This window comes from Pezoporus occidentalis, unplaced genomic scaffold, assembly GCF_034315485.1.
Source record: "Pezoporus occidentalis ecotype Australia unplaced genomic scaffold, CSIRO_AGI_Poc_V1 ctg69, whole genome shotgun sequence".
Lineage (NCBI taxonomy): Eukaryota > Metazoa > Chordata > Aves > Psittaciformes > Psittacidae > Pezoporus > Pezoporus occidentalis.
Window position 1 is genome coordinate 1,106,908 of NW_026916041.1, and position 14,022 is coordinate 1,120,929.

General features: G+C 43.0%; 1 protein-coding gene across 4 annotated transcripts in view; it reads right to left on the reverse strand.

The window, feature by feature from the left end:
* Window positions 1-14,022, reverse strand: part of TPD52 (tumor protein D52) — a 41,759-nt gene that overhangs the window by 17,694 nt on the left and 10,043 nt on the right. The window contains exon 1 of one of the 4 annotated variants that reach the window (XM_062641575.1): window positions 1,171-1,653. The exons of 1 other annotated variant lie outside the window; for it this stretch is intronic. In XM_062641575.1, coding sequence (XP_062497559.1) covers window positions 1,171-1,342 — 172 coding nt within the window. In that variant the 5' untranslated portion in view covers window positions 1,343-1,653. Of the gene's footprint in view, window positions 1-1,170; window positions 1,654-14,022 lie in introns of those variants that run through there. 2 more of the 4 variants (XM_062641576.1, XM_062641577.1) reach the window with 2 other exon arrangements.

The window sequence follows — 14,022 nt, forward strand, 5'->3', positions numbered from 1 at the left end:
GGTTGCCCAGGGAGGTTGTGAATGTTCCATCTCTGGCAGTGTTCAAGATCAGGCTGGACAAGGCCTTGGGCGATATGGTTTAGTGTGAGGTGTCCCTGCCCATGTCAGGGGGCTTGGAACTAGATGATCTTAAGGTCCTTTCCAACCCTAACTATTCTATGATTCTATGAAAAAGAATGTCAAAAGACCCAGCAAAGGTTGGTGCTCGTGGTGATGCATCACCAGATACAAAGGATGGTTCCCCCACCTTTAGAAGAGGTGGGAGATGCCGTAACTGCAGAGGTGAAAGTAGCTGCTAGCTGAAGTTCACAGAGGGGTTTGGTTCACTTCACACAGAGGTCCCCCAACGTATGCACGTTTCTTAGGATGTTAAAGAACAAGCCCATCAAAAAGAAGTCAACACCTTTGTAACTTTGCTTTGCCACACCTGAAGTAGGGCAAAGCTGTCTACATTTTAAATTATTCTGGAAGATGACATCCGGGAACACAGAAATGGAAGAAAGGTTGTAAAACCAGACCATGATGTGTTGAGAAGCATAGCTGTAGATGTTCTGTATGAGAGGTTACTAGCCAGAAACTAGTGTGGTTAAGCAATATATGAATGCTGCTGCAGAACAGCCCCCAACAGCCACTTCCTCAAGAGAGTTCAAGCACAGAATCTGCATGTGTAAGATTTTCAGCATTTTAAGTGCTGGATGGAACAGAGTAAAGGTTTTAGAGAGCATTTTCATTAATCAGAGATATTTTCAGTACTAAGGCAAGGGCAGATATTAAAGAGTATCAGAGCTCTGAAGTCATACTAAGTATGCAATTCCTACCTTCCCCCCAAAAATAAACAAATAGACAAAATAGGCCAATTGCTTCAGTCTCACAGAAGTTGCCGTTTTGTTCCTAACCTTCTTTTGCTCACTTGTCACTCCCTCAAAATGCCTTTCCACTGAAATATCAAATAAGGTAAAGCTGGTAAATATATAGCACATGGGATATAACCTACCTGACATGCTGAAGCTAATAAGCTACCAGAGTTAACAGCAGGACAACCTTTCCCTTCATTTACACCTGCATTTCAGCCAAGTTTTACAGGTTCTTAATCTGGGAAGTTCCTTTTTACAGATACTGATCACTAAGCTTTCCATGTAGGATGTTAGAAAAGGAAGAGAAGGAAGTTACCAGACTTTGACAGCGTAGGTGATCCAGGTGGAGAAAGGTTTATGGTAGGCGACAGGTAAAGATAGTTTCTGTTCACTCCAACATTGAAATCAAAGGGTGATTTGTAATCCTCATACAGATCCATGCCAGAAAACTCAGAGCGTGCAGCCATCCTCTTCTTCCACCGAAGCATTCATCTTCGTGTTCTGGGGCAACCCAAGCAGCAGGATTCAGACACACTCCGGTTCTTCACATGATACTTGCTGCACCTTCTCAGAACATTCATCTCTCTTACCCCCCTGTTAGATTTGGGAGAGCTGTCTAGCAAGTGATTCCTTAGCCATCTTGTAGCTGCTGTTGTTTACATGGCTCAAGTTGAGTTCCTGTAAATTTATAACCAGGGCTGGACTTACATAGACTGTTCCTTTGACAAACATTCACAGCGCACTATCCGTGGCTTCTGGAAGAACCTGGTCCTCTGCAGAACTGCAGCAAGAACTTCCAATCATTCAACTAAAAAAGGTCAGCTGACTGCAGCTACACCAGGATATTCTTAATCTAGGACACAAAAGGATTACTAGCCATAATCTATCCTATACACCATCTGTGCAGGACTTTTTCCTCTGATTAATGGAAAATTCTGCATGTGTAACTATTTCTCCAGTAACCAGTTATGCCATGAACCGGCCATGCTGGAATGTGTTGTCCTTATGAAATGTATTTATGTTTCGACACATTTATGATAAAGAAAGATGAACTTACGTAAGCCATTTAACATTATGCTGCATATATGGATTTAGCCCTGGAAGCAGAAGGACTTCTTACCTAAAAGAAGCACTCAGCACAGCTTTCCAGTGTTTCACTACATTCTATTTTTTACTTCTAAGATCAGCTTCTGTCAGTGAAAAAACCAGCCAGTGCAGACCACCTTCACAGTGAACAATTTCCTACCAACCCACACTTTCAGATGGGCTCTTCACTGCTGCCTGCACACAGAGAAACATGACCAAATGAAAGTTAATCTTTTCCTCCATGGCAAGAGTGATGTTTTAAGACATTGCCAATGACAGACATTACACCAGCCTCCACTCAAAGCAGCAGAAGTGAAGGAGCCCTGCAGCATACCCATGTGGAGCCTGGCCAGTGTATTTTCTGGGGGCACGAGAAGAAAGCATATCACTTCTGAAGTTTTAAACTTCCCATTTCCACTGCAGTCACAAACAGACCTTCCAGATAATTAAAGATCCATTCCTTTAGGCTGCAGACCTACATTGGCTGCTGCTGCAGACTACCTGCAGGCTCATAATGATGACAGCATTGGAGCCTGAAACACAGGTCTCTGCTATTTTCCAAACCCCCTGAAAAGAAAATACAATGCCCCTCTGCACTTCTGACACATGGCTATGGCATCTGCCAGAAATACTTCGAAGTTCACCTGACAAAGGTCAAAGCTTTGGCTGCAGATTCTAGTTAAAGCATCCAGAGGCAGCAGAGAATTGTAACACAGCTACACTAATGATATACTCCCTATTAACCAAGCACACTAACATGAATAGCTACCAATTCTGCTTCGCATGCTCTCTTCACGTAACTCAGCAGATGGGGACTGCCTTCTGTACAAAAGGCTCAGGCAATCATTATACTAACTAGTTAGGTGAAATGATCGCTATCAGGTATGTTTTCTACTATCACTCGCTCAACAAAGAAAGAGTTGAAGTGAGGTTATCCACTAGGACTCTTTTCTCACCCCAAAGAGTCACTCAGTGTAACATCAGTCAACGCTAGCTGGTTATGACAACTGAAGTAGCCATTACACAAAAAGAACCCTTATGAAGATCTGCTCATCTGTGCTAGCAAGCAGGAACACTGTTTCCTGGCCAAGGGCATTTATGGGATTCAACATTTACATTCTTGTCATTTACACTAAATACGCTGTGTTCAGTTTTACCCCATACCAGCCATTCAAAAAAGTCTGGTTCTGTTCCTGCATCTTCATGTGCAAAAGTTGGTTTCATGTCTCCAGAGGCATCTACATTGCCAGTCTAAGACCACTGGCCTGGCCCATCACTGCTGCAGACAGAACCATGTATGAACAAACTCTTTAGCCTGGTTAGAGACAAGTGCAGGACCATCGCCTGCTGCCAGAACACCTTTGCCTTACAGGGAAGATTTGCAAAGTTACAGATCTGAGCCTCCATAAGAGGCCAAATTCTGCTTCTGCCCTGGCTTATTCCCAGCCTGAGCACAAGCCCAGAAGTCACCCAAGACAATTTTGTAGTTTTAAGAAACATTACTGTCCTAAGATCATTGCCAGAAGAGGGATCATACAAGCACTCCTTACTTCAGACTACCCTGTCTGCTCAGATTAATCTATTTTACAGTGGCAACACAGTTGGATTGCTACAGCGCCTCCCAAACAAATCAGCTTTAGCTTCCTGCTCTCTTCCCTGCAGCAGTTTATTTACAGGAGCACCCCTCCTTGCTCAGTGTCAAATCCTAACTGGTGATGAAGGAAGCTGTCTTCCTCAACAAGCTGCTTCCTCATCATCTAGGGAAGTTTTGTGGTCTTCACCCTGAAGTACAAGCCAATCCAGCTGTAAGGAGAAAGAAATGAAATCCGCCCTTCCAAACCTGCTGCAGCACAGCTTTTAGGCTGTTATCCCTAACTCCTCCACTTCTAGGAAGACAAGTACTCCCCTGCCAGTCAGTTTATTCACTTCTTTCCCAGTAGCTTCTTAGCATACCCAAGGATTCAGGGCAGAGCAGGGCAGCACTCCTATACTGCCTAAAGACAGTCTGAAGAGAGACTCTGCTAGCTGCTGGTGGTGCTTTCAGAGGAGGAATTAATTTCTCTCCAAAGGACTTCCCAAATTAAAGCAATGACCCCAAGGAAGCCCAAGGAAAGTACGACAAGGATGACAGCAGCCACATGGAACCAAAAATAACGGTTTTGCTCTGCAGTGTGAAGCTTTTTAGCGTTTGGTTTAGCACCTCTTGACAGTCTGAACATAGCAAGAGAATGGAAGGAATCAAGATTTCTCTATGCTATAAAAACAGGCTCATTATGACACCTTTCTAAAAGGCCTTCCCATGACCAAAATATCCCACTGCATGGCCTTCCTCCTTCTCCTCACAGTAATTCAGAGCACACACAGCTGGCATACCCTGCAAGATTGACTGCTCCCAGTGCAAGACATACTTTTGAGTGCTGAGGCTTTAGACTTCTGTGCCTTAGAGCACTTACTGTGCATCACGTACCTTTATTCTTTGCCCTGCATAGCAAATTCAATTGTTACAGGTGTACTTTGGTTGTTGCTGCAGGTCTCTCCTGCAAGCCAGTATTCAGAGATCCAGAAGCCTAAGGATGCACCTGCTCCAGAGACAGGTAGCAATGGGGTTTTGCTCACTATATAGAGATTAAAACTGAAGCTTTTGCTGTTCCAGAACAAGTATTTATTTGCCTTAACAATTCAGGATAACTAAGAGGTTGGTACTTAAGTCATCAATGCCATTTTAGAAGCTGGTGTTTGAGGCATGAGGTAGGTAGCTTCTGTCAAGGACGCCTGAACCAATTACTGCCAAGTTCAACTGAATGTCACCGACTGGCTCAGGAAAGCCTCAGCAAAGCGTTATCATCAGAACTCCTACCGTTAAGCATGTTGCAATCTCCTCTGTTAAGGTAAGAGAGTGTACTTAAAGCTTTCCCCGGTAACTGTTTATCATCAACAGTCAGCAATCCTGAATCACAAGGGTGGGAACTTCCTGCCCAGCCAGAAAAGCTGTTAAGTTTGAGCAAACACTATTAGCCAGGTATTTGCCTGCCTAGTCTCAGATAACATTCTTTCTTCAAATACCACCTGCTACCCAGGTCCACAGCTTCCACCTTAGCCCAAAGTTCTAGCAGCAATTTAAGTAAGGCAGGATAGTATTAAGGCACTTCTGCCTTCATGGTAGCTAAGCAAGGATAAGATGTTATGGTAGCCTTGCAGAGAAACTGCTTTTCCCACATTTAGATCTAGCAGAACAGTATTTTGTTTACACATGAAAAAGTTATATCCCTCCTTCCCTAAAGAAACCAAATCCAGCTCAAGTATGACTGAATACCATCTCAGGGCTTTGGGGAAGCTATGCTACGTATTTAGTAGTGATTCGTAGCAAGAGTTAAATACAAAATGGAAAGGCTACCACTAATGGCTCAGGATTGGAAGAATACAGAGGCTACCCTAGGCAAGATCCAAACAATACTCTGGTTAAAGCTACCTAAATAACCAATTCACAAGATCTATGCCTAATCAAGGCAGAGTTCTGCTGCTAGGTGGGCACCTCCACCATCTTGGACATCCTATGTTTGTGTCCAGTTTAAGCACAGATCTGCCAAACTCGTACGCCAGTCCCTAATTTTGGCAAGCCTAACATTACTTCAGCACTTAAATCAGCAGTCAAAAGAGGACAGGGAAGATGAGGGAAAGGATTTGTTGCCTAAGAGGAGGAAGAGGCACTTGCTGTTTGTGAGGCTTAGCAAAAGATCCAATCTCTTATTTCAAGCTTGATAGGTACGATTCAACTGCCTGCTCAGCTGATACCAGGTTTGAATTTGCATCTCTGGAAGCTTTCCAGCAACTGCAGCTGGGGTAAGTACTTCCAGCCAGGTCTTCCCCCACCCCATCTTTACCACATAGATGCCAATCAGGCAGCAACAGTCAGGCTCTTCTCCCAGCTCCAACTGAGTTTTATAGGACATAAACCATTTTAACAGCTATAAAACTACTTAAGCATCTTAAGCCAATCTAGGTTCTGTAGCACCAATTTGATCTTCAAAGTCTTACAGTTTACAGATGAGTAATGCTTTTCAGCACCTGATCCAAAGCTTTAAAACTGCATAAAGAGAGACAGAAGCCATGAAACTATAGGACAGAAGCCCTAACACTAAGCAAGCCTCATATTAGTACACTCAAGCTCCTATTTCCACAATGTGCTCTCTCACCTCCCTGTAACAGCAGATACCTCTTTCAGCCCCCAAGGTTTGTACACAACATGAACAGAGCTGCACAGCTACAGCAGCTGCTGAATAGTGTGAGCACAGGCTTCTGCAGCCCTGTTAGTAATGCTCAGTGGACTGTGGCTTAACGGCTTAGGCATTTACTGTCTCCTAGCAGAGTTCAACACAGCATCACCATATTAATCTCATTACTTCAACCTTCCCCATATACTTTTTCTGGACTAGCTCTCCCTGATGCAACAGCATTGTTCAACATAGTTCTTTGTATAGAAATACCTTCTTCAGCATTTTCTTAAGACTAAATACTGCCTTCCCTTACTCATATTAAAACAGACAAACAACCCCAACCAAACAAAACCCTCTTGGAATGATCAGTATCCTCCCAAGATGCATCACCCTGCAAAACAAACCCCTGTGAATGTTACCATTAAGGGTTACAGGGTTGCTGGTATCTTTTCTTACAAAGTCTCAGCCCACAGCACTCCTGACAGCTGATGCACGTCTTAGCAAAGGCACCAATTCTCTCCTCCTCAGACTAATTTCCTGAGATCTTGTGAGGGAGTAGATCCACGTTCCAGTGTATTTTGCCACTAGGCAAGCTGACACCACAGTAAGCCTCTTAACCCATTCTTATCAGACGAAAGTCTGTATTTCCACAGATTCTCTGCTACAAGACATCTGCTCAGCACTTCTAAGGTTTTTGTTAGGCCGAAATCCCTGGCTTATGGCAAAGTTTTGACCACTGTTTTCTCAAACAGTGGTCAAAGCAATCATGTTTGTCAGCTCCAGCAGTAAGAGAAGAAAACTGTTTCTAACCTATGGGAAGAGTCCAAGAGGACACAGTAGCCAGCACCCCAGAACCAGTGATCAGGTAGGGGATTGCATTGACTTTGGAGAAGTCAGGCCAAACTCTACAAATACAGAGGAACGCCTCCAAGCGAGACTAACAGAGACAAAATCCTGACAGGTAGATTTTAGAGGAATGTACTTAGTTGTTTGACTTATCCCAGTTAAGTGCCGCTTATCCCAGTTAAGTGCCATTCTTTATAGACTTTGATCCGTGGTAAGAGACTCAACCTATCAAAAAAGCTGGAGAAGCAGCACTGAGCTGAAGAAGCAGCACTGAGCTGGAGCCAGATGACACCTGGAAAAGACGAGGAAGAAAAGGCTGTAGTGCAGAGCAGAATTGTTTCAAACAAAGTTTTAGTATGGAACCTTATAGTTTAATTAAAAGCTTTACTTGAGTGAATTCAAGTAGAGCAACTCCCAGCCTCCTTCAGAAGGCAAGTCTGCTCTACTTTTAAAGCAAAACTCCCTCTTTCAACGCTGCATCCCAGAGCTTCCATTTCTGAAAAGCAGCTCCAGAAAAGCCCAAAATTCACACTCCACAATATCAGGCCCCACCATGAAAACAATACCGAAGTTTTGTCCCATAAGTCAGTCCCTTTTATACAAATACATTTTGCTTACAAGATGAATGAGTGAGCAACTTCTTGGGTCTGACACATGATTTCAGACCTTTAACACAGAAGCAGCTCTTGGCAAATGTTTTAGAAAGCCATCCACTTCTCCCTGACAATCCCCCTTCCCCAGAGGGAAGTGAATGTATGCTGCTGCAGCAGGAATAGTTCACTCTTGTATACAAAGAAAAGCTTGGAAGTAGACAAATTAGCTATTAGTGTCACCCTGCTAAAGCTACCTTATAGCAGAAGGCTCTCCTCCTCTTACCCTGTAATCAATTGATTAAATAGAGCCCAAGAAAACTAGACTGAAGTCTTTGACTTCCCTTCTCAGACTCCTCAATTTATTCTTTACCCACTCCAGTACAGCTTCCTTTAGTCCTCCAGCAACTCTCCCTAGTGCTTACTCTTGGGTTCTCCTAGCAAGGCTCCTAAATCCAGACAAAAGCTGGCACAAGCGCTTCCAAACACATATCAGTCCCACTACAGGCGTTAGCTTCCCCTTCAAAAGCACTGTGAGAGTGTCTTCTGTGCTTGGGACTTAGTAATTCTTAGCAATGTTGCACAAGTTGCCCAGAAATAGTCAGAGTACAGTAATCTGCAGGTGGGCTCCCAAAAAGGATGCACACAGCACCAACCGGAAGGGAATTATCAGAAGCATGGTTAATTTTACCATCAGAAGACAACGAAGTATGGAAAGCTCCGTTTTGTCAAAACAGCCTTCTCCTGCTGACATAATTCAACTCCAAACACCCCTAGCACTAGGGGAAGAAACAGCTAGCTGGCTAAGCTCTCCTAAAATCCCACCCAATTTTCCAAATGCAGGCAGTGTTCAGACAGCTTCAGCTCTCGCCACCTCACTGCAGATTTGATGGGACTTAACAGAAGCACCGCTTTGACTTCCATTGTTACACATACCCACACTGCTCAGTGGCAGCCTTTACACAGAAGCTTGGCAATCAACCTTTTACCAGATTGTTTGGATGCCTTACTAGGGTTTTTTCTGTTTAATCCCTTCATTGAGCTTCCCTGCCCTCCTCCAGGGTCACAGCATCAGCTGGCTTAAAACAGATCCAAACAATGTATCAGAAGTCAATTGAAGGTACTTGATGCTAGCCTGGAGGCATTTCAAGTAAGCTACATGGACAAGAGCTCAGGCTTCTAACTTATTCTTTTCATCTTCAAACCCTTGAACTTACTGCAACTTGGGAGAGAATTACATCCCTCTGATAAATGCACACTAAAATGTGGAAATTAATTTGAAAACTTACAGCTGAATCTTACCCTTGTTATACACACTCTTATCAAACAGGGAACTATGCACAAGTTCCTAGGACACAGTTACTTTCAAGTGGTCCCTCCTTCTGAAATGTCCCACAAACATTTCTAATTTCTCAAGTCTCACAGATCCTTGCAGTCACATCATGTTCTTGGAAACTGCAGAGCTGTGAAAACGTACATTTTTTAGCCTGAATTTCCACACATAAGCTAGTGGATGTATGGTTAAGCTGCACCCCTGCTGCAGTCTGGTTACTTACTCAGTTATCAGTGACAAAAGATAAGTGCTTAATAATTCAACATGATGGCAACCACCAGGTTGATACGCTCTTTCCTTCTCAGGCCTTGACTGACCTTTAAGGTTTAGACTGGTGCTGTCAAACAAGTGTAACTGTATAACACAAAGGGTGGTTTCTCCACACAAGCAACTGCAAGTAGCAAGCTGCATGGAAATCCTATTAACATTTTTGCTTTGGCTTACCTGAAAACATCATATGAAATATCCATGAAACTTCAAAACCCTGCCTAGCCAGCAGAAGTACTGCACTGGTACAACAAGCCTGCAATCATATGTGACCCAGGAATCTCCTGTATCATAAGAACATGCTCCTGATCCCCTTTCCCCAGCTGGTCAAATCACACCTTTAGACTAGCAATGTTTTCTGCCACACACCCTCCAGAGAACCAGCCTGTCCATGAAGCACTTAAAAGCCAACAAAAGACCTTGAGTCAGTTACGTAGCTTATCCAAGCAGAGGAGCCAGTAGCAAAGACGAGCCCACATTGTTCATCTACGTTTCTCACCCACTACAGAATTTTGGTGAGCCCATCTAAGCTTAGGAAAATAAGACCTAACATAGGAGTGCTAATGGCACACCAACAGATTGCTAGTATGATGTACTCGCAGCAGTTCACTAACCCAGAGTAAGCTGTATTGTTTTCTCTGCAACATCAAACAAGATACCTTTCCTATTCCTCCACAGTCCAGCATTTTATCAGTCACCCACTGTGATAAACACATAAATGTATTGGCTTTCGCAAATCATAGGTGTGGTTATGTGGATATAACTGTATGAGTTTACAATAACAGAAACAAAACTCGCTAAAGACACAAGACTAGACAACAAGTTAAAAAGGTTCAGATTTCTTGATCAAAACAGAGTCACATAGCAAAAGAATTTGTAAAGGTAAAAGAAAGAAGGGGGGGGCTTGATGTAAGGTAAGCTAGTGCCTGGAAAAACATAGAGTTAAAGTACTTTTTTAACTTAACTTAGGTTGTAGAAAGAGAACAATGTTTATGTTGTAAGTCTGTGGAATGTAGTGGCCCCACTAAACATGAATTAGTTGTTTCACACCAGTCTTCTAAAGTACCTTTAGTTTTAAAGAACAACGTCGGTGTTGTAAGTCTGTGGTGAGATAACAGGATTTAGTGGCCCCACTAAACATGAATGAGTTATTTCACACCATCCTACTTATCAGTTAGTTTAGAGACAGAGCCTCCCAAACATCTGCTAGCTTGAGATACTCCTTGTCTGCCTATCCTGCAATAAATTTTCCAGGAAGGCTACACTGTTTTAAATCTTTGCTAGTGATCAGAATAATTACAGATATAGCTGGTTGTGTGATTACTGGGGTGTCGAACTCTGCCAAAGGTGAAAAGTGCACTGTGACAAAGACTGCTTACTTCATCTTGAAGACCCCTACTCACAAGAGGAAGACTGTTTACTTCATCCTCAAGACCCCTGCCCACAATCACCGCAGAGCACTGTGCAGACGCCAAGAGGAAGAGACTTATGATAATAATTTCTTGAAGCTAGTTATAATACCCCCCGCCTATATGTGGGAATTATGAATATGAATGTAACTAATGTAATAGTGAAAGTATATAAACCTGTAACAAATACTAATCACTCGCGCCTCTGGCTACGGTCACGTGCCCAGTGCTGTTGCTTTTGTTTTATTGACTTTGTCCCTCAATAAAACCTTGTTATCTTGTTTAGAGGAGTGTGTTCGTATTTCACACCCACCCAACCATGTAGTGCTTGAAGTGTTCTATTCCAGATGGAGTTTGGCTGCTACTTGCCCCTACAGAGCATACGCAGCTGTGCAGCACCAATTCCTGCAGTGCTTCCAGACAGATTTGGAGCAATGGCTGTCACTAGCAAAAGGACCTTGAATCACATTCTGCCAGGGCTGCAAACTGGTTAAACTCAAGATACAGGGCTTGAATACTTCTGCACTGCTTTTAATTTCATTTGAGAGATAAGAGGGAGAATCCTGCAACCACCCACACAATGAACAAGAGCAATTCACTAATAAACCAACTGCACTGATGGGTTTATTTTTCCCTTACATAATGCAGATAATGCATCTACCTTATGACCGCTGAAGTTCTCATTATATTAATAAATACTCCCAGATTTTATCTGATTGATATGTCCTTGACTAACTTTTAATGCTGCTTGAGCAGAGTAAATCCTGTTAAGAGACACTTGCTCCTACTCCCAAGTCAGACTAGAACAGAAAATTAAATGAAACTGTTAGCCTGGAGAGATACTGCTGTCATGCAAATCAACAGACAGTCATAAAACACTAATCATTCTAGAAGCATAGGAAAAAAAGGGTCATGAGAGTTTGTTCAGAGATGATTCCCCCCAAAAGAGATAAAGCTTTTACTGATTTCCAGGTCTCAGAAGAACCTGAACATACCCTCTTCCATCAGACCAGACTTTGGACATGAGAGATCACTTTTCACCTCTGGGTGACATTACAAGCAATCTGTATTTGTTTTTTTTTTTTTGCAACCTACCATAAAAGTATTAATCTCTCAAGATTGCCAAACAGTATTCCTGTATTTAAGCATGATGTAGTTGTGTCCCAGTCAATTCCACATGAAGGTAAGTTTTCCTAAACATCAACATGCTTGGGTAAACTAATCTCCAGGCTCCTCACTTCTACTGTACAGCAAAGTAAGCAGAGCACGTTAAACCATTTATTGTACTGAAGTATGAGAGTGGACAAACCTGGAAAGACATACCTAGATGCACACAAACTCAGGCAGACAGTTTGTCTGATTCTAGTACATCTGACATGATGGAAACTACAGGGGGAGGGAAGAAGTGCAGCGTATCTCGAAAGAAACCAAAATTCAGCTCTATAAGTTGGGGGGAAGAAGGAAAAGGGTTTTTGTTGGGTTTATGTGGTTGTGGTTGAGTTTTGTTGTTGGTTATTTTTTTTAAGAAATCACACGTCCACTGCTTTTAGTGAACAGCTGGCACAGAACCACATTCAGTGTTTCTACAAGTTGCCTTCTTACAGTGTTTGACCTGGAACTGAACATCACTGCAAACCCTAAGAATAAAGCCTTGCATTACTAAGTGAAGTCTAAGTTCAGCAATGTTGCCTATTGCACAAGCTAACCCAGCACACACCCCATTTCACAACTATAAACATCAGACAACCAAAAATACATATATCTGCAGCCACCCTAAGTACTGATCATACTCCACTCTGAGTTTAATGGATCAGTTCTTTCTAATGGATTAGCCTGGTAAACTTTTCAGACTTTATGCTCAAGGACTGGTCTAGTTGATACCCAGCAAATTACTGTTACATCAGGTTTGGCACATTACAGGTCAGTCATCAGCACAAAAACTGCTCAGAATAATTCAGAGCTTAAATAGGTATGAATAATGCAATTCACCATTCTTCATGCTGCTTTGCCAGATAGCAACTTGATCAGGATATTGAAGAAGGGGCAGTCCAAGCATTGACTTGCATACTGCTGTCAATCCCCAAGTGCACACTTCAGCTAGGGAGCTGTATGGCGCTGTTATTAAGAAGCCATCACAGCCCTCAGACATGCTGCTGCCACCACCTTGCATGAAGGGGAAACAGGACCTCTCAAGTGATACTGCCTTGGAACAGGCAGAGTACAGAAGTCTAGTTATTTCACTTGATACTTGCTTTGTCCTCAACTTAGCAGCTCTCCCCCTCAAAGAGCTTAAAAAGTCTTCTCAGCTCCTCCTGACAATTCACAGAGGTCTTCCTTTGACTTCCCATTCTGTATTTTTACTTTCTCAAAAGATGCTTTTTGTATAGGAAGGTACTTTTCATTGGGGATAGAAGTATGTTTCTGTCATTCACTAAGGTGAAGTTTGCTCTTGAATTGTAAATAAGAAACAAAAGCATATTAAAGACTTCATGAACCAATGTGCTAGAACAGAGTTAAAAATAACTGTGAATTTATCCCAGTAAAGCTCTCCCCTTTACATTTCCTGAAAAAAACACTCCCTTGCTACTGCTGGAAGCACTTAACAGGTTGATCTGCAGATGCTGCTGACACTTGAGTTGCCTTCCTTCTCATACTATCTCCAAAAACCCACCACGCCAAAAACCCTTCTCAGTGACAGGCACATAAGCCAACCAAAACCATTCAGCTTCAGAGCATTAATTCCAACTGTCTTCACATGCTACTGTTCAGAAATGTGCAGGAACAAATTCTCCCTGTTCACCCCTGCTCCTGTCAACCACAGCACTCATGTTCACCTGCAATCCACACAGAAAGGCATCAAACCAGGACACCCCAAATACTCTTTAAGGGTTGAAAGTTCCCCAGTTATAGATTCAGACAGTATCTGTGATTTATCATAGAATAGTTTGGGTTGCAAGGGACCTCTAAAGGTCATCTAGCCCATTCCCCTGCAATGAGCAGAGATGTTTCCAGAGACAGGGCATCTGTCACCTCTCTGGCCAACCTGTTCCAGTGCCTTACCACCCTCATTGTAAAAATTGTCTTCCTTGTATCCGGTCTCAATCTACCCTCATTCAGTTTAAAACCATCACCCCCAGTCCTGTCACAACAGGCCCTGCTAAAGAGTCTCTCCCCATCTTTCTTATAAGCCCCCTTTAAGTATTGGAAGGCTGCAATAAGATCTCCCAAGAGCCTGCTCTTCTCCAGGCTGAACAAGCCCAACACTCAGCCTTTCCTCAGGGGAAAGGTGCTCCAGCCCTCTGAGCATTTCTGTGGCCTCCTCTGGACCCTTTCCAACAGATCCATGCTGTACTGAGAGCTCAAAAGCTGGATGTAGGACTGCAGGTGGGGTCTCATCAGCGCAGAGTAGAGGGGCAGGATCAC